The sequence below is a fragment of the Rosa rugosa genome, chromosome 1 (genome assembly GCF_958449725.1).
Source record: "Rosa rugosa chromosome 1, drRosRugo1.1, whole genome shotgun sequence".
Lineage (NCBI taxonomy): Eukaryota > Viridiplantae > Streptophyta > Magnoliopsida > Rosales > Rosaceae > Rosa > Rosa rugosa.
The window spans coordinates 20,637,349-20,660,329 of record NC_084820.1 but is presented as its reverse complement, the minus strand read 5'-3'; the positions used below and the strand labels follow the sequence as shown (position 1 = coordinate 20,660,329).

Genomic DNA, 22,981 nt, shown 5'->3' with positions numbered 1-22,981 from the left:
ACATAGAAGGGAATTACTAATCTAGAAAATTACTGATGAGGGTAATTCCAAGTTAAATTGCTTTATTGATTTAGGGTGAATTAAAAGATAGCACTTTATTGACTAAAGATAGCGCACCTGGTCCATTTTTTCCTTCCTCTATCTGAATCGGAGGCTCAGAGAAGAAGACGACGACCTCATTAGGGTTCATTCTCATCGGAAACCCAAATCCAGATTCACACTTTCTCCTCTGAAAATGAGAGAACAACTCTGACCGGTATGCTCTTTCTGCAGAGTTCAATCCTCATATCCTAATCCCTTTTTCAGATAGCTCAATCCGACGTCGTTTTGATCATCTGATCTCTCTTGCAATCTCGAATTGGGTAAGTAAATTCCTTTTCGTCTGCCTCTGCAGTTCGATTTCGATTTCGATTTCGAGTTCGAATTGGGTATGTTCTCTGAAGTTGAGATTTTTAGGTATTTAATTGCAGGCATGGAATTGGGTTAGACTTGCTTCAACTTTAAATTACAGCTGATTTGATTCTGGATCATATAACCACAGCATTTGGTAATTCCAACCATTTCTCTGTTTAAAGTTCCTTCCTTTATTATCAGAATCAATTTGTGATGAATATTTCTTACTTATTTCAATTATTGTATTTTTTTTTTTTTAAATATATGTGATCAGCATACTTAACTAGGTGAACTTGGAAAAACCCGGAATCTGTATTTGAGCTGTTATCAATGGCTGATAATCGGAAAGGTAATGTGAAACCGGCGAATGGGAAGGCGTCAGGAACCACTGCAGGGAGCTCCAGTACATATGTGATTGATGTCAATAACTTCAGCAAGCGGCTAAAGCTGTTGTACTCGCATTGGAATGAACACCACAGTGGTCTATGGGGTCACTCTGATGCACTTGCTATTGCAACTCCTCCGACTTCAGATGATCTGCGGTACCTGAAATCCTCGGCGCTGAATATCTGGTTGGTCGGGTTTGAGTTCCCGGATACTATCATGGTTTTCACAAAGAAGCAGATCCATGTTTTGTGCAGCCAGAAGAAAGCATCTCTGTTGGAAATTGTGAAGAAGCCTGCAAAAGAGGCTGTTGGTGTTGAAGTTGTGATGCATGTGAAGCTCAAGAGTCAGGATGGGACGGGGCTGATGGATACCATTTTTCAAGCTGTGAAGGCCCAAGCAAGCTCCAGTAGTAGTTCTAATCCTGTTGTTGGACACATAGCAAGAGAGGCTCCAGAAGGGAAGCTTTTGGAGACTTGGATGGACAAGTTGAATAGTGCTCATTTCGAGTTAACTGATGTAACAAATGGGTTCTCAGACTTATTTGCTGTCAAAGACTCCGCGGAGCTTACGAATGTGAAGAAAGCTGCATTCTTGACTTCGTCGGTGATGAGGAGTTTTGTGGTACCTAAGCTTGAAAAGGTCATTGATGAGGAAAAGAAAATTTCTCATTCTTCACTGATGGATGAAACGGAAAAGACCATAGTGGAACCTGCAAGAATTAAGGTCAAGCTGAAGGCAGACAATGTTGATATCTGTTATCCTCCAATTTTTCAGAGTGGCGGAGGATTTGACCTGAAACCAAGTGCTTCAAGCAACGATGAGAACCTTTGTTACGACTCTACCAGTGTAATTATATGTGCTGTTGGATCGCGGTACAACAGCTATTGCTCAAATGTTGCTCGGACCTTTCTGATTGACGCAAATTCTACACAGAGCAAAGCTTATGAGGTTCTGCTTAAAGCTCAAGAAGCTGCAATTAGTAAATTAAAAGCTGGCAACAAGTTGAGTGCTGCATACCAAGCTGCGGTCTCAGTAGTTGAAAAGGAGGCTCCAGAGTTGGCTGCAAACTTGACTAAAACAGCAGGAACTGGAATTGGCCTTGAGTTTCGTGAGTCCGGTCTTAATCTGAATGCCAAGAATGATCGGATTTTCAAACCAGGCATGGTTTTCAATGTGTCTCTTGGTTTTCAGAACTTGCAGGCACAAACAAAAAACCCAAAGACCCAGATATTTTCACTGTTATTAGCGGATACAGTTATTGTTGGTAAAGAGAGCCCTGAAATTTTGACTAATGTAAGCTCTAAAGCTGTGAAGGATGTGGCTTACTCATTCAATGATGATGACGATGATGAAGACGAGAGGACAAAAATCAAAGCCGGTAGTAAAGGTGCTGGGAGTACCAAGAGTAAGGCCACACTTAGGTCAGACAACCATGAAATGTCAAAGGAAGAACTACGGAGGCAGCATCAAGCGGAACTTGCCCGCCAAAAGAATGAGGAAACTGCTAGGAGGCTTGCCGGTGGGGATTCTGCAGCAACAAACAATCGTGGTGCTGGGAAGACAATTGGTGATCTGATTGCATATAAGAATGTCAATGATATCTCTCCTCCAAGGGAGCTAATGATTCAGGTTGATCAGAAAAATGAAGCCATCCTCTTGCCAATTTATGGAAACATGGTCCCTTTCCATGTAGCCACCGTGAAGAGTGTTTCCAGCCATCAGGACACTACCCAGGACAGTAACCGTAATTGCTACATCCGTATAATCTTTAATGTACCTGGCACCCCATTTAGTCCTCATGATGCAAACTCCCTCAAGTTTCAAGGATCAATTTATTTGAAGGAAGTTTCATTCCGCTCTAAAGACCAAAGGCATATAAGTGAAGCAGTACAGCTTATAAAAACCCTTCGCCGCCAGGTTGCCTCAAGGGAGTCTGAAAGAGCTGAGAGGGCAACTTTAGTTACGCAGGAGAAGCTGCAACTTGCAGGAGCCAAATTCAAGCCAAAAAGATTGCCTGATCTAGAGATTCGTCCCAGTTTTGGTGGTCGTGCAAGAAAGCTCACAGGATCACTGGAAGCCCACGCAAATGGGTTACGGTATTCTACTTCTAGGGCTGATCAACGTGTGGACGTTATGTTTAGCAATATCAAACATGCATTTTTCCAGCCAGCAGAGAGGGAAATGATTACCTTGTTGCACTTTCATCTGCACAATCACATTATGGTGGGTAACAAAAAGACCAAGGATGTACAATTTTATACGGAAGTGATGGATGTAGTCCAGACACTGGGTGGTGGAAAGAGGTCTGCCTATGATCCTGATGAGATTGAGGAAGAGCATCGTGAGAGACAACGAAAGAACAAAATTAACATGGAGTTCCAGAACTTCGTGAACCGAGTGAATGATATGTGGGGGCAACCTGAATTCAAATCTCTTGACCTCGAGTTTGATCAGCCTCTTAGAGAGCTTGGCTTCAATGGAGTTCCTCATAAATCCTCGGCTTTCATTGTCCCTACTTCAAGCTGCCTGGTGGAGCTGATAGAGACACCGTTTGTGGTAATTACTCTAAGTGAGATTGAAATTGTGAACCTTGAGAGAGTTGGTCTTGGGCAAAAGAACTTTGATTTGACTATTGTATTCAAGGACTTCAAGCGGGATGTATTTAGAATTGATTCCATCCCGTCCACATCACTAGATGGCATCAAGGAGTGGTTAGACACAACTGATCTCAAGTATTATGAGAGCAGGTTGAATCTCAATTGGCGACCTATACTGAAAACCATTACTGATGACCCTGAAAAGTTCATAGAAGACGGTGGATGGGAATTTTTGAACCTGGAGGTCAGTGATTCTGATTCAGACAATTCTCAGGAGTCAGACCAAGGGTATGTGCCTTCGGATATACAGTCAGAATCAGGTTCAGAAGATGAGGATGATGAGAGCGAGTCGTTGGTGGAATCCGAGGATGATGAGGAAGAGGAGTCTGGAGAAGACTCAGAAGAGGAAGAAGGAAAGACATGGGAAGAGTTAGAGAGGGAAGCGAGCCATGCAGACAGGGAAAAAGGAAATGACTCCGACAGTGAAGAGGAGAGGGCAAGAAGGAAGGTGAAGTCCTTTGGAAAAGCTCGGGCACCAGACAAGAGAAATCATGGTGGCAGCCTTCCTAAGAGGCCCAAATTTAGGTGAGTGATGACAGTATGCAGCAGTTTGAGCCACAGCATGAGCAGGCGAAGTTCTATTTGCTGATGTTAAGAAAGAGTAAGGTATCAAAAAAAATCAACAGGGGTTTTTGTTTTACATTTGTTCTTCGACTTCTTTCTGTTTGTCAGAACTTTCTTTTTGTATGATAGCAGGGAAAGAAATAATCAAATGATTTTTACAAATATCTGTTAATTGTACATTAGTTTGATTCATAAGAGTGACATTATTAGTAAGATATTGGTCTTTTATCTTAAGTCCCCAGATTACCACAGTGTTTTCTTTTTTTTCCTTTTGATGGAAAACCCAAAACTGCTATAAGCTTGCAGTATGTGTATCAAGTCAAAGCATTTTGTACCATAAAATAAAGGGCTTCAACTTGATGGAGGAAATGACGTGATTGGTCTCGCAAATCATATACATATAGTGTTTGAGAAAATTTTGCATTCCATCTCGTGTATTGATGCTTAACAAGTGAGCATTATATGACCTTGTTTTTTAATTACTGTTGATTCTAAAGCTGTTATTTTTTAAAAAATAAATAAATAAAATAAATACACCGTTGATATGTATTTTTAGTCCATATCAACAACGTTGACCTAAATGCAATGACCAAAGTTGCCCTAGATTAAATTAGATATTTAGTCCATATCAACAAGGTTGACTATTTGCTACAATGACCAAAGTTGTAGTTTGGTTCCACTTAACTTGGTGCAAAACGCAAGCTAGTTTTTCCTTGTTTTTTTCCCTATCATGTCTAGTCGAATTTATAAGAAAATATTTTAGTCGTCTCCAACATCTTAAGAGCACATTCTTTCACACTAAAATATCACGTGTAAATAGTCACATACAAAACCAAATAAATCAGATTGAAATTATATGTTATTTTTACTTCTAATGACTTACCCATATATATACACAGCCAACGGTCACAAAAACTTGGTTACAATTACATACAATTCATATGGCATGTATTGGTATACATCCAAAATTTACATGCTTACAATTTTCATGTACTTTTTATGTTTGTTTCATCAATTCAATTCATAAATCGTATATTCATGTATTAGACTCGATACGTATATCAATAAATTAATATTTGACACATTCATTGCCACATAGATCATTGACCGAAACGTAACATATTTGTTTTTAAAGATTGACTGGAGATGCTATGATACGATCATGAAAATTATGAAATCTATAGAAACAAGGACTAAATCAAAGCAGAGACAAAAAATTGAAAATTACGAACCTCAGTTATAGAGCCTGTGACGAAAATTGTTTTCCGATCAATTTTACGAAGGTGAAGTGTTTTGGAAAAGCTGGGGCACCAGACGAGAGAAATCATGGTGGCAGCCTTCCTAAGAGGTCCAAATTTAGAGCAACTCCAACAGCTTCCCTATAATTTATGTATAATAGGGAAGCAAAAGTCAAAGCTTTAACATCTTTTTCTTCTCCAACTCCAACAGATTCTCTATTTTACAGCAATCTCTAAAATCTCCATATTATTCCTTAAATTTTAGAGATTGCTATAAATATAGGGAATTTGGTTTTCTTTTTCCTCACTTTCTCTAAAATAGGGATAATTATAGGGAATCTGTTGGAGCAAAAGAGGCTCATTTTTCCCTAAAGTAGAGAAAAATCAAAATATGGGGAAGCTGTTGGAGTTGCTCTTAGCTGAGTGATGACAAAGCATGCAGCAGTTTGAGCCACAGCATGAGCAGGCGAAGTTCTATTTGCTGATGTTTTTTTTTTTTTTTTTGGACAAAGGGGATCAATTAAGCTGCCCCACAGCTAGCCCAATGGGCTGAAAGTAGAAACACACAACCAATCTGTTGGACATGCCCAAACAGACAGAAAACTAAAAAGGAAAATTAATTTCCGCCTGAGCTCCAAAAGATCTAGTATCAGAAAACTAATCCTTACAACAATTAAAACTAAATCATAGGCCCAATAAGAGGCCCAACGTACAATTGAAACCCTAACTACTGCCGTCCAAACCGCGCCGCCACCAGCCACGAATGTTCGCCGAAGTAAACCCGCAAGCTGAACAACCAGAAAATCGGTACTGGTAAACCGATGCCATCCAACTCCCAATACACTAATCAAAAGACAAACAACAACCAAGGGGATAAAATCCCTCACAACAACATCAGTTCCTCCACCATCTATTTGCTGATGTTAAGAAAGAGTAAATAAACCATAAAAAAAAATCAACAGGGGTTTTTGTTTTACATTTGTTCTTCGACTTCTTTCTGTATGTTAGAACTTTCTTTTTGTATGATACCAGGAAAAGAAATAGTCAAATGGTTTTTACAAATATCTGTTTATTGTACATTAGTTTGATCCATGAGAGTGACACTATTAGTAACATAATGGTCTTTTAACCTGAAGTCCCCAGATTACTATAGTATTTTCTTTTCTTTTCTTTCCTTTCTTTTGATGGAAAACCCAAAATTACTATAAGCTTGCAGAATGTATATTAAGTCTTTAAGCGTTTTGTACCATAAAAATAAAGAGTTTCAACTTGATGGAGGAAATAACGTGATTAGTCTCGCAAATCATGTACATGTAGTTGTTTGTGAAAATTTTACATTACATCTCATGTATTGATGCTTAACAAGTCAGCATTACATGACCTTGTTTTAGTTACTGTTGATTCTAAAGCTGTTATTTAAAAAAATTAAATAAAATAAAATAATAAATATATGGTTGCCTTAAATATATACTAGCTAGCCTTCCTCCACACATGCTCTGCATGTGCAAGTAATTTTTTTTTTTTTCAGAAAATAAAAAAGAAAACGGTTATTGCAGAGAGTCTAAGAGAAGTTAGTGGGAGAGAAAAGTGGGTTGTGAGATTTATTTTGTTTATTTTTATTAATAAAAATATAATTTGTAATTGTCGTAATAACCTTTGTGATTTAATTAATTCTCAAAGTATTTTAATCTCTTAAGGTCTTTTCTGTCAAAATTTTTGATTTTGGCTAACAAAGCCTCTTCTCTTAATAATAGTATAGATATCTAATTTAGTCCATATCAACAACGTTGACCTAAATGCATTGCTACAATGACCAAAGTTGCCCTAGATACGCATCTAATTTAGTCCATATCAATATCATTGACCTGAATGCATTGCTACAATGACCAAAAGTTGTAGATTTGGTTCCACTAAACTTGGTGCAAAACGCATATTAGTTTTTCATTGCTTTTCCCTATCATGTCTAGTCAATTTTTTTTTTTTATTAATGATGAACTTTTATTAATTCAACTAGAAATACATCAAACAGGGCAATAATTCTCAAAAGAGAACCCCATAACTAGCGTCAATTGCTTACATCAATAATTTCATGAAGCCAAGGAGGCCCAACTTCTTGGCAAAATATAGCTTGCATCATCTTCAATGCCTTTCTAGAAAGAGTATGAGCGACTTGGTTGTTACGCTTTCGTACATGTTTCCAAGTAACTCGTTCAAACTCTGACATCAACTGACGAATTGCATCCATCACTCCTCCAATATCGCTTAGATTAAGCCCAGACTTTCCAAGGGCAGCAATCACGTTTGTTGTGTCCCATGCTATCACCAATTTAGTTGCACAAAGCTGCTGACAAAACTTTAAACCATGCCAAATGCCAAAACTTCAATTGCATGGGGTTTGAAAAGATTTATAAGAAAATGTTTTAGTCATCAACAACATCTTAATAAGCACATTCTTTCACACTAAAAAAATCATGTGTAAATAGTCATATACAAAACCAAATAAATCAGATTAAAAATATATGTTATTTTTACTTCTTAATGACTTGCCCGTATATACACAACCAACGGTCACTAAAACTTGGTTACAATTACATACAATTCATATGTGCATGTATTGGCATACATCCAAAATTTACATGCTTATAATCTTCATATACTTTTTATGTTTGTTTCATCAATTCAATTCATGAATCGTATACTCATGTATTAGACCCGATACGTATATCAATAAATTAATATTTGACACATTCATTGTCACATAGATCATTGACCGAAACGTAACATAATTGTTTTAGAAGATTGGTTGGAGATGCTCTAATACAATCATATTTCCTACAGGGACAAGGACTAAATTAAAGCAGAGACAAAAAAATTGAAAATTTGATATATCTTACGAACCTCAGTTATAGAGCCTGCGACGAAAATTGTTTTCCAATCAATTTGGCTTACTAAGACTCGCTGAGTTCTTGTTCTCCTCTGAATCTTGCATCAGTATAATCTGGGGTTTTCCTCAGTTTTTAGTTTGTTAAGGCTGCAGCTACGATGAGCACAATTACAGGTTCGAACTTGCCTATACCACTAGCCTAGGTTGCTTCTTCACTTGCCACATACACTAGAACCCCAGGGCCTTGTATTTCTCTCTTGCTTCAACGGGCATCTCATACTATATATGATCACAGGTTTCAAATCCATTCATTTCTTTCACCATCTTTAATCTCTGTCTAGATTGCTTAACTCTTTACATTTTGGTTGGACCCGCAAATCGTCTCGAAACAATTCGTAATCAAACTCGGTAAGAAAAGCACCTTCTCAACCCCATTATGATCTCCAATTCGTTCAACAGAAGTTCAACTATGAAAAGGCAGGCTCAGACTCATTGAAGGATACTCCAAAGACGATGCTGACCATGGATCACTTACGGCTTCAAAATGCATAGAAAATTGCTATAAATTTCACTGGCAATTATCCCAACCATGAAGAACTTACATGAGATGGCTAAAAATGCCAGTGATGCAGGCATGCATTAATGTGTAGATGCCGTGCAGCAACACAGTTTACAACAGATTGCACACTACAGATTTTACAAATTACAACAATTGTTTCCATATGCCGAGATGAAATAACTACATGATACACAAGACACACCGCAACCATGGAGTCCAAAAGTCTTCTTTTATGACTTGACATCTTTTAAGACTCCCCCCTTTTCAAGCTCACCAACTAAATCCCTCAGTGAGGGAACTTTCATGGCCAAAGTCCGGTACAACCGAGAATACCGAGCTCGTGTTCCATCTGCAGTCCTTGCCAAGGCAAGCAAGCTTAGAGCCTCAGGGAGTTGGGAGAATACATGTTTCATCTCCTCAAGGCCCATATTTTCTAGAACCGAAGGTCTTGGGACAACCCTCACTATCTCACCACCTTTAGGCTCTTGAATCTTGGAATCTGCTTTGATAACTAATTCTGAATTTGAGTTTGCTCCACACTTGATGATGAATGGGGTTGTTGAGCCTGTATTGAACTGCAGGACATTCCATTGGGCCACATCAGTTTCAGTACCATATCCCAAATCTGTAGATGGTTTGCGAGCATGAGACTGTTCATGAAGGTTATCATCTTCTTCAGGAATGGACTGCAAGCAATAAAGAAGTTACGGGGGGTGAAGCAAACAAATCAAATACATTAGATTGTCAGACAAAAGTATTAATGCACCCAAAGAAAAAGAAGAATTTGTATCAGTTAAAAAGAAGCTTTTTTAACTTCAATACTCATGAAGAAAGTTGCGAATGAAAATAGATCCATGATTCTACATGCATTTGCTTGAACCCGTTCTTTTCTTCAAGCTACTAGATGGGTTTATATTTTCCCCAGCCATATATAAACAAGGTGTCCATTCAGCTCATTTTCAGCTCAATTCTATTGTTCCAGTAATTTCAGTTACTCAAAAACACCTTACTTATATTGAATAAACAGAGCAAGTCCAAAAAGAGCATAAAAGATTCCAGATAGGAAAACCGCAATAGACAACCAATGAAAAACAAGGATGAGAAAGAAGTGACTGAAAAAAAAAAAAAAAAAAAGTTGACATGGCAATGTGCATATCCGATTTCTCTCTCTTTTTCTATAATGAGCTAACTGTTTCTACTATCTAGAATTTTCCCTGCGACGGATAATGTAGCTTCCCTTCTAGTCAAGCTTATCCATAGAGAATGTTGTAATACACAACTGCAAAAGTTTAAGAAGAAGCATTTGCTAAATATGTATATATAAGGGTCTAACATTTCATAGATACCTGAATCACATGACGAGCATCTGCAATTTGCCTTTGTGCACATGGATGATCAATCTCAAGAAGGGAAGGCATTCGTTCGGCAAGTTCATCTAGAGAAGCAAGCAATAGTTGTTTTTTACTCTTGCTCAAGGTACTTACAGAGGATTGTCGCATTATATCCTGTAATGTAGATATATCATGATTTCTCCTTTCTTGATTTACAATGCCCCAAATCAATAAGGAAAACACTAAAACTACAAAGAGGCAAACCTTCACTTGCTTCACTATGCCATCAAGGGAAATGAGAGATGCTAATCGTGCATCTTCAGCAGCAGTAGAAGGATTCTGAATAGGCGGACCTCCATCTTCCAATGTCAATAAGGCTGCATCACTTCTTATTTGTTGCAAAATCTGATAAAACCATAAATTAGTATAATATCTGATAACTGGTTTGTCAAGAGACTAGAATAGAATTACAGAGGTACAGTAATAGAACTACATCCTTTTTCCTTGTAAGGATGTTATTTTCTTTTCAATATGCGGAGATAAAAATGACTACCTTTCTCCTTTTGTGATCAACAGACTCAAGAGCTGATCGCAATTTTGCAACTTGTGCTGCATCTTCTGCCCCTTCTGATGCCAATGTACCAGCAATGTCCTGGAATATAAAAAGAAAAATTGAAAACAGAACCAATAATTCATTGATAGAGATTTCACAGGTGCATATTATCAAAGAAGTAATTTGGCCCTCAAGTATTTTGGTGGACCAAAAGAAAAAAGTAAACTATATAACCAGACAACCCATGAATGCTACCTACCTTCAGGTGCTGCAACTGAGAACTATAAACCCGCTTCGAATACTCAGATAGAAGTTGACCAAGAGCATCTGTATTTGGAGGAATTGCAGCACCAAGTCCGGCCATCCAACCATCCATTATTGCAGTTGAAAGAAGCTCCAACTGACCGGTTGCGCCTCCTGATGCATCATCTCCCGTAACAGAGAGAAAGTCAAAATGCTCTCCAAGCCAGGATCTGAGTTGGCGCTGCAGCTCACCGGCTGGTGTATGAACAAAGAGAGCAGCAAGAGCTTTATTTCCAACTGCAAAAATTTTTGCTTCCTCATTTATTTCCCTAAGCTTTCCTGCAGTTATCTGCTGCCGTGGAGAGTCCTGTACATTTAAGCGCTTAGAGCCATATCCACATAAAGTTACAAACCATTTCTAACAAAAGAGAACTGTGAAAGCAAAGTGCAAAACAATTAAAGGAGCGCATGTAATACGGGTAATGAAAAACAGGAGAATTTAAAGACTAGAGTGTACAACAATCTTCTCCTCTAAAATAGAAAAGAAAGAGAGAAAATGTCTGGTGTTTTTTTTTTTTCTTCATTCTGTGGTCTGGCTTCTGCCTGTGTTGGAAGAATTCTATTTTGTATCTCCTGCTTTATTATCATGATTATATCCAAATTCCAAAGCCAGGAGGGAGAGAGAGAGAGAGAGACCGCAGTTTTGGAGCTACCTGATCAAGTCCGCGTATCTTTGATACAACAGATGAGAACTTGGACTTCTTTTCTGGCTTTAGATTCACTTTGAAACCTTGGACCTGCACATCAACATAGCTCACAGGACTTCTTCCAGGGCTGCTACCCCGACTGGAGCTTCTACTACGTCCAGTATTAGCCTTCTCTAGAAAATTCTCAACGGGAGAAACCTATAAATAAAAAGATGGAAAAACGGTAAAACACTAAATCATATACAGGGAGCAAGGGAAAAACAATAAAGCATAGCAACAAACTGAAAGTTCACGTCTGTCATATTTCATTACCTTGATGGACTGCAGCTCTGGTGATCTAGCAAGCAAAGATCTAATATACAAAATTCTAACACGGGATACAAGCATGGTGTCCATTACCCTCTGCGGTTCCATTTTACGAATAAAAGAGAACACAGCATCTCTTATTTCAGCAAGTATTTCATGCTCCCTAGAAGCCCCAGCTTTAATTACTGCAGCCAGAACCTGTAAGAAAGATCATGTGTGCACATCAAACTTGAAAGAATAATAATGAATTACCAATATGAGAACTGGATGCACCGTGTCTGCAAATAATTAAAAAATAAAAAATAAAAAAGAATGAGCCGACTCAACTTGGCGGTAACGTTTTTTTTTTTTTTTTTTTTTGGTTAATGAATCATATGTTTTTTCTTTCTTTTTGGTAAATGAAGGGTATATATGATGAAAGTGAACCATTAATAACTCATTTAAAAACAAATTCATTATGACACCACATCCATTATCATCAATGAAACACATAAAGCCAATGACCAACCCTACCAGCATCAAAAGTTTGTTTGCACCATCTGAAATGGCAGCAAGACTGTCATGTTGTTCAGGGTCAAAATCATTCAAGGCAGAAGTAAGATATTCTCCTGCAGGGGTAGTTTTAACTTTCTCAGGACCTGATTTCACCAAAGCAACTGTACCATCAGTTTTATCTGCAGTCACAGCTAGTGATGAAGGAACATCCAGCCCTCTACTATCATTCCTGTTTTAAAGTAATGAAAAAGAACGTTTAGTAAGAAACTTCTTTCTAGGAGATACAAACTGTTGAAAAGTAGAATATAAGACAAAAATGACATGAATCATAAACTGTGACTAAATTATTACCTCACAAGGTCCTGAGACTGAACATTTAGCGGCCCCTTGGATAGTGGACTTGACAACTGAAAAAGAAAAATACATAAACATCAGAATTCGAGAACAATCCCCAAAGCAAAGCACAGAAGTTGAATGACCTAAGTCTCACATCCAAAGGGAAAATAAAGTGAATATAGTTTATCTGATGAACATGGCATCAGCGAGCAGGGAAAAAAACGAATGTGAACATAGTTTCTATACAACCTCACATCAGAGATAATGAAAATTATCCTAGTAGTTCATACCATCACATGACATCACACTTGTGCTATTCAAAACTTTTCATAGTTGGAATTCACCCAAACCTTTCAGTTATCCAAATGGCATAAAGAAACACATTAATACATGAAATAGCTATCATAGAGTCAGAGGCTCTAGTTCCCATGAATCAAGAAACTCTATGAATGCAACAATAAGGACATCAGATGTGATTTGACAAACATATGGAAAAGAGGGAGGGGGGGGCGCGGAGGGGAGAAGAGCAACAACAACAGAATGATGCAACACAGTAGCAGATACCAGGAATAGCAGAAAAAAGTATGAGGTGCACAAAGATACATAGGTTTGTGTGTGTGTGATTTGCATCTGTATAACAAGATGCCCTCCAACAAATCTAATGAAAATGGAATAGAAGAAACCTGTGGTGGTGCAGCCAAAGATGCTTTCTCTGTTAATCTATCGAACAACTTTTCATTTTCTTCATGCAACCTCTGAAGAGAGAGCAAAGTCATCATTTCAGAACCAAACAGAACAGTAACAGCATTCTAAATGAGATTAGAAAAATAGATTAAGAGATCACATTTTGATGCAGATGCAAAACCATGAATGAAATAGGAGACTGACCCATAGTGGAAGAGACTACATAACACAACTATTGGTTCCTAATGACTGTAGTTAAGTATGAATCAATCCAATTCAAAACAAATACTAGAAAAACAAAACCAGAGGTAAGTTCAAAGGAAACCAGAACAGAATCATGCCTTGTGTGTTACAGTAGTTTTTTGCATTGTAAATAAAAGAGACAAGTTCTGTATTGGGACTTTCATGCTACTGTAGCATGATGATTAAAGGCGTAGCTACATAGGCATCAGGAGGATCACTCGACCCTACTCACCATCTTGACAAAGTCCCTTATGTCTTAAAGTTTTTACTTTTATATATGAGAAATATGAGCTACTTGGCTCATTTTGCCCCATCTAAAGCAATAAAATAGTTACTTTCAACTAATTTATGACACCTGATTCTAAAAAATAAATGTGTTTCTTTTGTATCTATTCCTCTCCTCCTCTTCCTCTCCTTAATTTGTTTATCTCTTCCTTATTTACAGGTTTGTTTTCTCTTTTTCATGTTTATCATAGGAAGAAACTTCGGGGCTAATAAATTTTCTTTCTATGTCATTAGGTAATTATTTGTAGATTAGTATAGAGTATTTTAAAACCACCCAGTCTTCTTCTCTCTTGACTTAATTTACTAGCTATGTAAGTTTGACCCCTCTTAACAAAAAATTTGGCTACAACGCTGATGACACTAGCTTAGATCTATAGAATTTTTATTAACCGGATAGTATATGACTCCATTGAAGGGTCTATATATAATCTTATCAACTTTTAATTTGGATGGATATATTCATGTTATTGCTTCAACTCATATTACAAAAAGTACATCCCTCTAATAACTCCAGATAACTTAAATACATGCCTTGTATTGATTCAGAGTATTTCGGACACAGATAGGATGGATAATACATACTCTAGCCCATTTACAATTTCTTCTTCTTCTTTTTCGATACCTAGAAGTCCCCAAAACCCGCTTCGCAGACCAGGGATCAAAAGTGGGACCTTGTTTCAAACCCTACAATCCTTAGGAGATACGAAACTCCAGTGAAATAGATAGGTAGGTACAGTGAGGGTGTTCGAAATGCAGATAACATGGGAGCAAACCATGGGCTTAACGGTTCCTACTAACCCCTCATTGTCTAGCCCATTTACAATAAAAGATGCTCACAAATATATAAGAGGCCACGTCGATGTCATGATGATCCATGATCATTGAGTAATTAGCATTATTCTACAGAGATAATATGTCAAATTATGGTAGAAGAGCATACCTCTATTAATGCATCCCGTTTTTTAAGCTCCTCTTCCAGTTTCTTAGTTACGGGCGGAGATGCTATGTCATCCCCAATTGCCTTGGAATTTGACAGAGTTGCAGACCCTAGTCCTGAGCCTAATGTTGACGGACCATCACTGGAATGAAGAGCTTCATTGAGTTTGGATTCAATGCTTTTAATTTTGTCCTGAATCAAGCAGTTAAACTTAGAGAACACCACACAGTGCAATCTTGCAATATAAAAATGCTTGATTAAGAAAATATAAATTTGAAACTTTCACATAACCATAGTTCCATCGTAATTCAACTCCAGAACTCCTTTTAATAATACAATGAAATTGAACCTCGAAACATGTTCATTCCACTTGACAATGAAAAGTGCCACCATTACTTTAATGTAAAAACCACATTCAGCAACATACATCTGTAATTATTTAAACCATAATTGGGCTGAGTTATATCTTAAACAAAGTCAAACAATAGCTATGCAAACAAAGCCCAACTGCTGACCCCTACAATTGACAGCTCCCTGACAATCAACTGTAAATACTTGGCAAAATTTAGACAAACTAAATTAAGTTGAATGAACTAATAGGAGTACAGAGGGAAATGATTGGATTATTTTTTAATTATGTGTCCATAACTCTCAAAAGTCTAATGTTAACAAAGCTCTAAATAAATCACATGCTTATAAAGTTCATATAAGGAAAATATATATATATATATATATATATATATATATATATATATATATATATATATATATATATATATATATACAGGCCCGATCAAGGGCGGACGTCCGCACTGTCGCTAAAGTGCGGACGTCGACGCAGCAGGCGGCGACGGCGGCGCGGGGCTTGCAGGAGGGAGGCCGGAGGCGTCCCGGACCGTTCTGGGCATCGTTCAAGGTCGGAGGAGGTCGGGCTTGCCGGTTTCTGGGCAGCCACCTCACCTGCAACTGCAGGTTTTGTGCAGCACTGCAAAACCCGTCGCCGGCGACTCCACCCGACCGCAGACCCCTCCGCCCTGGCCTCCCTCCGGCAAGCCGCGCCGCGCCGTCGCAGCTCGATCGAGGCCGGAGCAGCGACGTCCGCACTTTTTCTGGGTTGCGGACGTCCGCTCTCGAACGGCTCCATATATATATATATATATATATATATATATATATATATATATATATATATATAATATTAAATATAAAAACAGGGCTTATAAAGCAATGAAGCGGATATAAAACCAAACTCTGGAGATTTGAAGCAGACTCGACAATATCCTCAGTTGCTCATATGAAGAGCGGCGTTAAAAACAGGAGCTTTTTAAACATAAACCCTGCTTAATTCTACTTGTTTTTTAACTGTCTTAAAGGGAAGAGATATTCGCACGACATTTTTGTTCTTGCTGCACTCCATCCCCATTATTATTCTTATAATTTCTCAACAAACATTAGTAGCTTTGTAACTCCCCAGAACTTTCACGCTTAGTTTTTCTACCTCCGTGACCAACTCTGGACCTCCACCACTGTATCACGTCTAGCCAAAACCTCCACCACCATAGCACTTCATCCCTTAAAATAGTGTCATGAACCCGAGTAAGTTCTGCTACTAGGTCGATGAAAGCTCCTAATAAAACCACTGGACAGCAAGTTTTGTTAATGGATGAGAGTGGAATTTGATTGAAGAGGAGGTGTGAGTGGCCTTTGAAGGAGTGAAATAGATGAACAATGTGGCATAGTGATACAGCTATGCAGTTGATACACAAAAGAGAGATGTGGTTCTATGTAGGGAAGCTACCATACAGCCGATACCTATGTACAGCATAACGAATCACAGAACTCAATCCCCTCTTCAGCAAAAGTGACTTCCAAGTTTTCTGGATCTGAGCAACAGCGTAGGTCAAACCAACCATAGCATCTGGCATTCTGGCCATTGTGTCTTTGTTATCTGTCACTGTTTAAACCGGAAACATTTGCAATTGTGAAGCTTCTAATAGCCTATGCCTGTGAAATGATACTTCCGTTGACAGGTTTTGCATCTCTCATGTGTGAGATTTTTTGCAAGAGATTCACACGTGAAACAGGTTGATTGGGTGACTGAGAAGAGCTGGGCTTCACTTTGAGGGAGTTAAAAGCTACTGAGGGCCTATTATAATTAAAACAATAAAGAATGGAGTGAAGATACAAAAAGGGGATGTGAATATTGCCTCCCAAAAAAACATCATGACCTCTTCTTTCCTTACTTTTATGTGAGAAAAAAAAAATGATTTTCTCTTCACTCCATACATATCAATAGTTTGAACTAAATTTGAATTGTACACTAAGTTCAACTTTTTTTCTGTGAGTCATCCAGATAACTCATACTCTTGCAAGCATAATAGAGATCTTTAGAAAGTCTTTTTTACATGGACTCTTTGTTACAGCCTTCTATAAGCATACTGACATGACATGACATGAACAGGTACATTTGTTAAAAATCATCAAAACGCATCTAAACTTAATACTTGATACTCACTCATATCAGACCACTCCAAGCCAATAATACGTTACCAAAAAATAAATCAGGTAAATATAACACAGCATTATCATTGAACAGCTGTTCTACAGTAGTTGAAGAGAAAATATTAAACCTTAACAAAAGTAAATGAGAATAATAAGCAGACATGACCAACCTGCAAAACCTGAATTGTAGAATCTCGTTGTTCAATCTGTATCTTTTGGTCTTGCTCTACCTGTAACAGTTGAGCAACTTGGTTTCTAAGCTGTGTGTTTTGTTCCCTTTCTATCTTTTGCTTATCTGCAAGCATAATATTCTCTGACTGCATCAAATGAGAATATTAAACCAGTTTAGCAACTACATGATCAATACCGAATCACATATGTAGATAGGACAACACCAACAACACAACAATCAACTAGACTGCTTAAATCAACTGTAAAGAAATTCATCAATTGGAGTTGCTAAACCAAGAAGCCAGAAAACATTAAGATTGGCTATTAATCTAAAACATCTTCAAAATTTCAAGCAACCGATTCAGGAAGAAATTATTTTGACTTCAAGTAACTTGTAAGACAATTTTTCTTATTTTTTTTTTTTTTTTAAAGGAACAAGTCGTATAGATCACAATGAATGATACAATAATAGTGGACGTGAGGTTCACTGTTAAGAGAAACAAACAGCATAAACCAGAAAGCTAGACCAAATGCAATTACCAGCAACAACCAGTAACATCTAAGTCAATTGGAAAGCCTCAGAAAGTTACAGAACCTTTAAATCTGACTGCAATGTATAAGAAACTTTCCACGCCTTCTGGACTTCATTGAAGAGCAAGACACACTGATCATTGGCATCCTTCAGTGCATGTTTAAGTCCCAAAACCTCTTGTTTCAGATCTTGACTTTCTTTTTCCTTTTCATACAACTCCTTACGTGCATCATTTGCCTACAAGAGCCATCACAAATTCAATATCAAAAATTGATTCATTATATTTGCTCATATCAGTGTGTTAACCAGTACAAACTCAAAAAGTAGATTGTCTTGAAGGAATCGTGAACTCAGCAAGCTTATATAGGGACTCCAGGTTTAAATTGATGAACTGTTTATTTCTGTACCAAGTGTAAATTAATATTTTTATCTCATTTTAAGCATTCAATGAACTCCTAACAGCAATAATTCAGCTCCGAGGAGAGAGATAAATATGATACATAAAGAGAGAGGAACTTACTGTATCTCTCCATTTCTTAATTGTATCTCGATTACCAAGGCTTAGAACAGCATTTCGAGCTCTAGAAGCAAAATTGAGAGATGATAATGTCTCCGACAAATTCAAGGCATTTGGACAGACATTAACAATCATCAGAGTTTTTGAACTTCCACCTGCAGAAGTTTTATTTAAACATGAAACCAAAGAGTTTTGCCAATTAAACTGATGAAAGAAAAATAAATATAGAACTATATATATTCCCAGACGATAAATCGATCGGTCACATAGAGGACCATAAGGGGTGATGAACAGCATGGTCAATCTCACACAATAACCACCAAACCAGGCAACCACAATAGTAAATAAAGCAATTTTCGTTATCATTGTTCCTTCATCTTAGAATGAAATGACCAAGATCAGTTCTAACATAAATGTCAAAACAGCTGTGAAGTAAGGTGGTTTAATAATAAAGAAAAAGGAGATAGAATTACCTAGTGAGTCTGCAAGTACTTTAGTGAGCATTGAATTTTCATAAGGGATAGCATCCTTTTTCGAAGTCAAAGAAGACAAAACATCTCCCAATCTGCATGCACAACATCAAATGCAATTGAGTACAGGATGACAGGAGTAAATTTAGAAACACAAACATTTGCACATTATAGAAAGACGATAACACATCAACAGATGCAGTGTTCATGCAAAACCTCAGTATGGGCTGAAAAAAAAAATATCTGACTTTGGTTGCAATAAACTAAAAACTCTTATTCGAAACATACGCTGAAAGTGATTTCATGACATGCAGCACGTCCGTCACACGTTCACTGCTATCATCTTCGTCAATTGATCCTTCACTTCCAGCTAAGTCAACCAGAGAGAGCTTGCTGTATGTATTTTCCCCAGTGATCAAATTATTATAGTATATATGTATCGTGATGATCCTGAGAATAGAGAAACAAGAATTCCACCTCAGATATTTTATCCAAAGTATAACCATAAACTAATAAATGCTATAATCAATATAGGAAGTTTTGAGGATACAAACTTAGGTACATACAAATGAGAAACATTGAACTTTGAGGGATCATTTCCTCGTCTCTGAAATGCAGCTTTCAATACTTTAGAGAAGTCCAGTGGGTTATCAACTTTTTCCTGGACAAGTTCTACAAAGAAGTCTGGAGATCCCATGCGAATCTTTGGCAAAGCATCTCCTGATTCCGAGAGTAAATCCCTTATCTAAAAGAGCATGGAAGGGATTCACATCAAGTCTACCATGATAATACCATGCTCGAAAACCATTTAGAAAACAAAACCAGAAATCAGGATATATTTGTTAAAAATACACACCTGTTCATTGTAGAGCTCAAAAACTGTAACAGAGAACTTAAATCTAGAAGTAGAAGTTGAATCAGAATTGGCTAAATCAAATAGCTCCTCAAACGAACGAGCATATAAACCACGGTCATGGCTAGATCCTTCCTGGAAAATGTAAAAGACAGCCAAATATCATGAAATGGTGCTTGAAGTGAATGTGATAGAATTGAAACTACTCTGATTAAAAATGAAATGGGGAAAAAAAATATCCATAACAATAAAGTAATTTCCAGCTTTTTCGGAAAAAAAGATAAAGAAGAGATATACTTCACCAGGCTTTAAGGTTCATTCAGTGGTTGAAAATCACTTCTAATCCATTTTTAAAATCTGTTACATGATTTAAAATTTTCAATCGTTTCATATAAGAATTTTAATAAAACATTTGAAGTTATAAGGCCTTGATAGCAATAGCAGTCCATCGTGGATCACATGCTGACATAGACACACAATAAAAACAAAACACAGAAAGAAAGAGAGAGAGGAAAAGAGAGTAACCATAGTGTGTGTCTTTCCTGAGTTGGTTTGCCCATAAGCATATATGGAAACATTATATCCATCCAATGCTGATTGCACCAATGGCTGAACATCACGGAAAAGTTCGGCTGACAAACAAAATAATGGCAGAGATAATTTAGAAACACATGTACTATAAAGTAGGAGTATATGATATATGCGTGTGTTTGTGTGATGTAAGACAACCACAATGTTAAAGGAGAAAATAATGAAAGAACAAAAGGTTTTCTCACCTTGTCCAACATGAGGTCCATAAACTCTGTCAAGTTCAAATTCCTTCTTGGGGTTGGACAAGGCAGCATCACCAGTAGTGACACGGATATTGCAATCATCAGGATACTCAACAACTGAAGAACCTTCATCCTCAAATAATGGTCGTGTACGACAATATACTTTTATGTTTCCTGGAATTAAAAGGCTAATTAAAAAGGACTGCCACGTTTGAATTTAGTAACTTTGGCTACAATGAAATAACTTTGCAACATAACTTAAATGTACCTAAGTGTGAAAAAAATGCATGCACATGTGTTTGTTTGAGTATGTGTGTGTGTGTAAAGGAGAGAAAGAGTTCCAAAAGAAGAAAACTCACAGAAGATGAGTACCTTTGGCTGTCAATAAGTCATTGAACAACCTTCTCTTCTCATTAATCAGCGGAGAAATTCTAGCCTCGGTCTCAAGGGCAAATTGATCTGAAATTTTTCAAAACAAACTTTCAAATTCCATTAAAACAACCCAACAGCATTAAAAACCTTACCAAAAAAGTCCCACAGAAAGCTAACAACCTTCGTCCTTACCTAGCTTTCGGGTCTTTGCAGCAAGAACACCAAGATACCTAGTAACTCGTTCAAGTTTCGCATTCGAATACTCACTCAATTCACTCGCTTCTTGCCTCAACTCCAAGTAATCTTCTTTAGCAAGCTGTCCAAAATCAAAAAGCAAAAATCAACACAAACCTCCATAATCTCCACATAAACAACACTAGCACAACTTCAACAAGCTCAGAGACTAAACCATTTCATCACAATTTCAAAATGCACTTCCACTAAACCACTGAGACTCTCAGTCTCTCACCACTAATCACCTCAAAAACCCTGATTACCTAGAAACCGCCATACCTTAACTTTCTCCTGGAGCTTCTGGAGCTTCGACGTGACGGACTGGTTCGAAAGCTCGGACTGAGCCAACGCGGACGCCGCCGAGATCGAGTACCTCCGCCCCGGCCTGTAACCGCCGTCGTTGTCGTCCAAGCTCGCCGTCGCCGTCGACGCCGTCGGCGACGAACTGGTCCACTTGCGCGGCTCGAAGCCACTGACCTCCCAGTTCCACTTGTTGCTCCTCTGCTCCGCCATTGTCGCAAAACCTAGATTCAAATTTTCCAAATTTGAAAAACCGAAAATGAAAATGCTTTCCGCTCTGGTGGACCTAGAGACTTGGGATCATCTAAATTTAGGCTTTCTTTTTGGTACTGGCTTTTTTTTTCCCTCTTTGTTTTGGGGACATAAAAATGGAGTGGAGGGAGGGGGGGTGTATATGTGTCTGTATTACAGACTGTGCCATCTGATTGGGTAAGGGAGGCGCAACGTCGTCGTTTTGGAATTTAGGGACACTTTTAGGGGTTTTGGGTCGCAGAAGTTTTGTGCTTGTTATTAGTTCACGCCTCGCTCTCAATTTGGGAGGGGGGGGAGGGGGGGTCTTTGATTGTAGTAGATAAGGCAGTGCACGTGAGAGTGCGTGTGGAGTGTACCTCATATAGAACTGATGGAACTAGGTCCCAAGAGAAAAAAAAAAACACCAAAACTATCCTAGTAAACAACCCGTAATCAATGAGCCGAAGGTTAGGGCCTACGAAACAAGCTCCATTACTAGATAGTCGCTGACCAAATAAAATCTAGCGTTTCTAACCAAATACCCAAATTTAATGCAACACGAACCCACTTACTCCGCTAAAAAATTTGTGTGATCATTTACTCCATTTAAATGTGAAATTACAATCTTACAATATACCAATTAATAAATTACAACTCTGTCATTGACTCTCAAACCACCTCTCTCTATTCCCCGATCCAAATCACAGACTCTCTCTCTTCTCTTTCTCCTCTCTCTCTCTCTCTCTTCTCCCCTCTCCGATCTCTCCTCCCGGCGGAGTCAAATGCTCCGACCCAAAATCTGAATCGCTTCGAGTCTCTGCCGGACTCTAGTGACTCATGCTGACCGGAAGTAGCCAAATTTGACTTCGCGGTAACTCGAGTTGAATTCCGGTCAAATCAAGCTCCGGCAGGCTCATATATGGAGGAGAAGCCGTCGTCGAAGAGAGTCAAGTCAGAGGACGACCACGTGGCGAAGAAGGTGAAGACGGAGGAGGACCATTACGGTAGCAAAAGCTTGGATACTGCGAAAGCCGATAAGCTGGTGTGGCTGATGAAGCTACCCCAGATGGTGGCCAAGTCTTGGAACTCGCACCCTTCCTCCGATCCTCACCCCGTAGCCAAAGTAGCCCTCTCCCTCGATCCGCTCGAAACCGATAAGACCTCCGATGTGCAGGTATTCGCTACTTCTCTCAATTCGATCATGTTCTTCTCTCAATCTATTAG

General features: G+C 38.2%; 2 protein-coding genes across 3 annotated transcripts; one reads left to right on the top strand and one right to left on the bottom strand.

Annotated features, from left to right (window-relative positions):
* Positions 1-109: 109 nt before the first annotated feature.
* Positions 110-4,216, top strand: LOC133723264 (FACT complex subunit SPT16-like). 2 transcript variants are annotated; one of them, XM_062150082.1, is made up of 3 exons: positions 110-362; positions 471-547; positions 668-4,216. In XM_062150082.1, the coding sequence occupies exon 3, from the start codon at positions 724-726 to the stop codon at positions 3,964-3,966; it is 3,243 nt and encodes a 1,080-aa protein (XP_062006066.1). In that variant the 5' UTR covers positions 110-362; positions 471-547; positions 668-723; the 3' UTR covers positions 3,967-4,216. The 2 variants fall into 2 exon arrangements, with proteins under 2 accessions (XP_062006066.1, XP_062006069.1); XM_062150085.1 differs by having other exon boundaries at positions 457-547.
* A 4,442-nt stretch (positions 4,217-8,658) lies between these two features.
* LOC133723258 (kinesin-like protein KIN-14B) lies at positions 8,659-21,895 on the bottom strand. The gene is made up of 23 exons (XM_062150077.1): positions 21,506-21,895; positions 21,185-21,308; positions 20,993-21,079; positions 20,624-20,794; positions 20,373-20,479; positions 19,851-19,982; positions 19,561-19,739; positions 19,283-19,444; positions 18,998-19,089; positions 18,528-18,679; positions 18,071-18,244; positions 17,475-17,621; positions 14,806-14,994; positions 13,337-13,408; positions 12,669-12,724; positions 12,336-12,546; positions 11,829-12,020; positions 11,523-11,714; positions 10,826-11,176; positions 10,567-10,665; positions 10,278-10,418; positions 10,029-10,187; positions 8,659-9,368 (listed from the first exon to the last, which is right to left on the bottom strand). The coding sequence occupies exons 1-23, from the start codon at positions 21,737-21,739 to the stop codon at positions 8,913-8,915; spliced, it is 3,879 nt and encodes a 1,292-aa protein (XP_062006061.1). The 5' UTR covers positions 21,740-21,895; the 3' UTR covers positions 8,659-8,912.
* Positions 21,896-22,981: the final 1,086 nt, after the last annotated feature.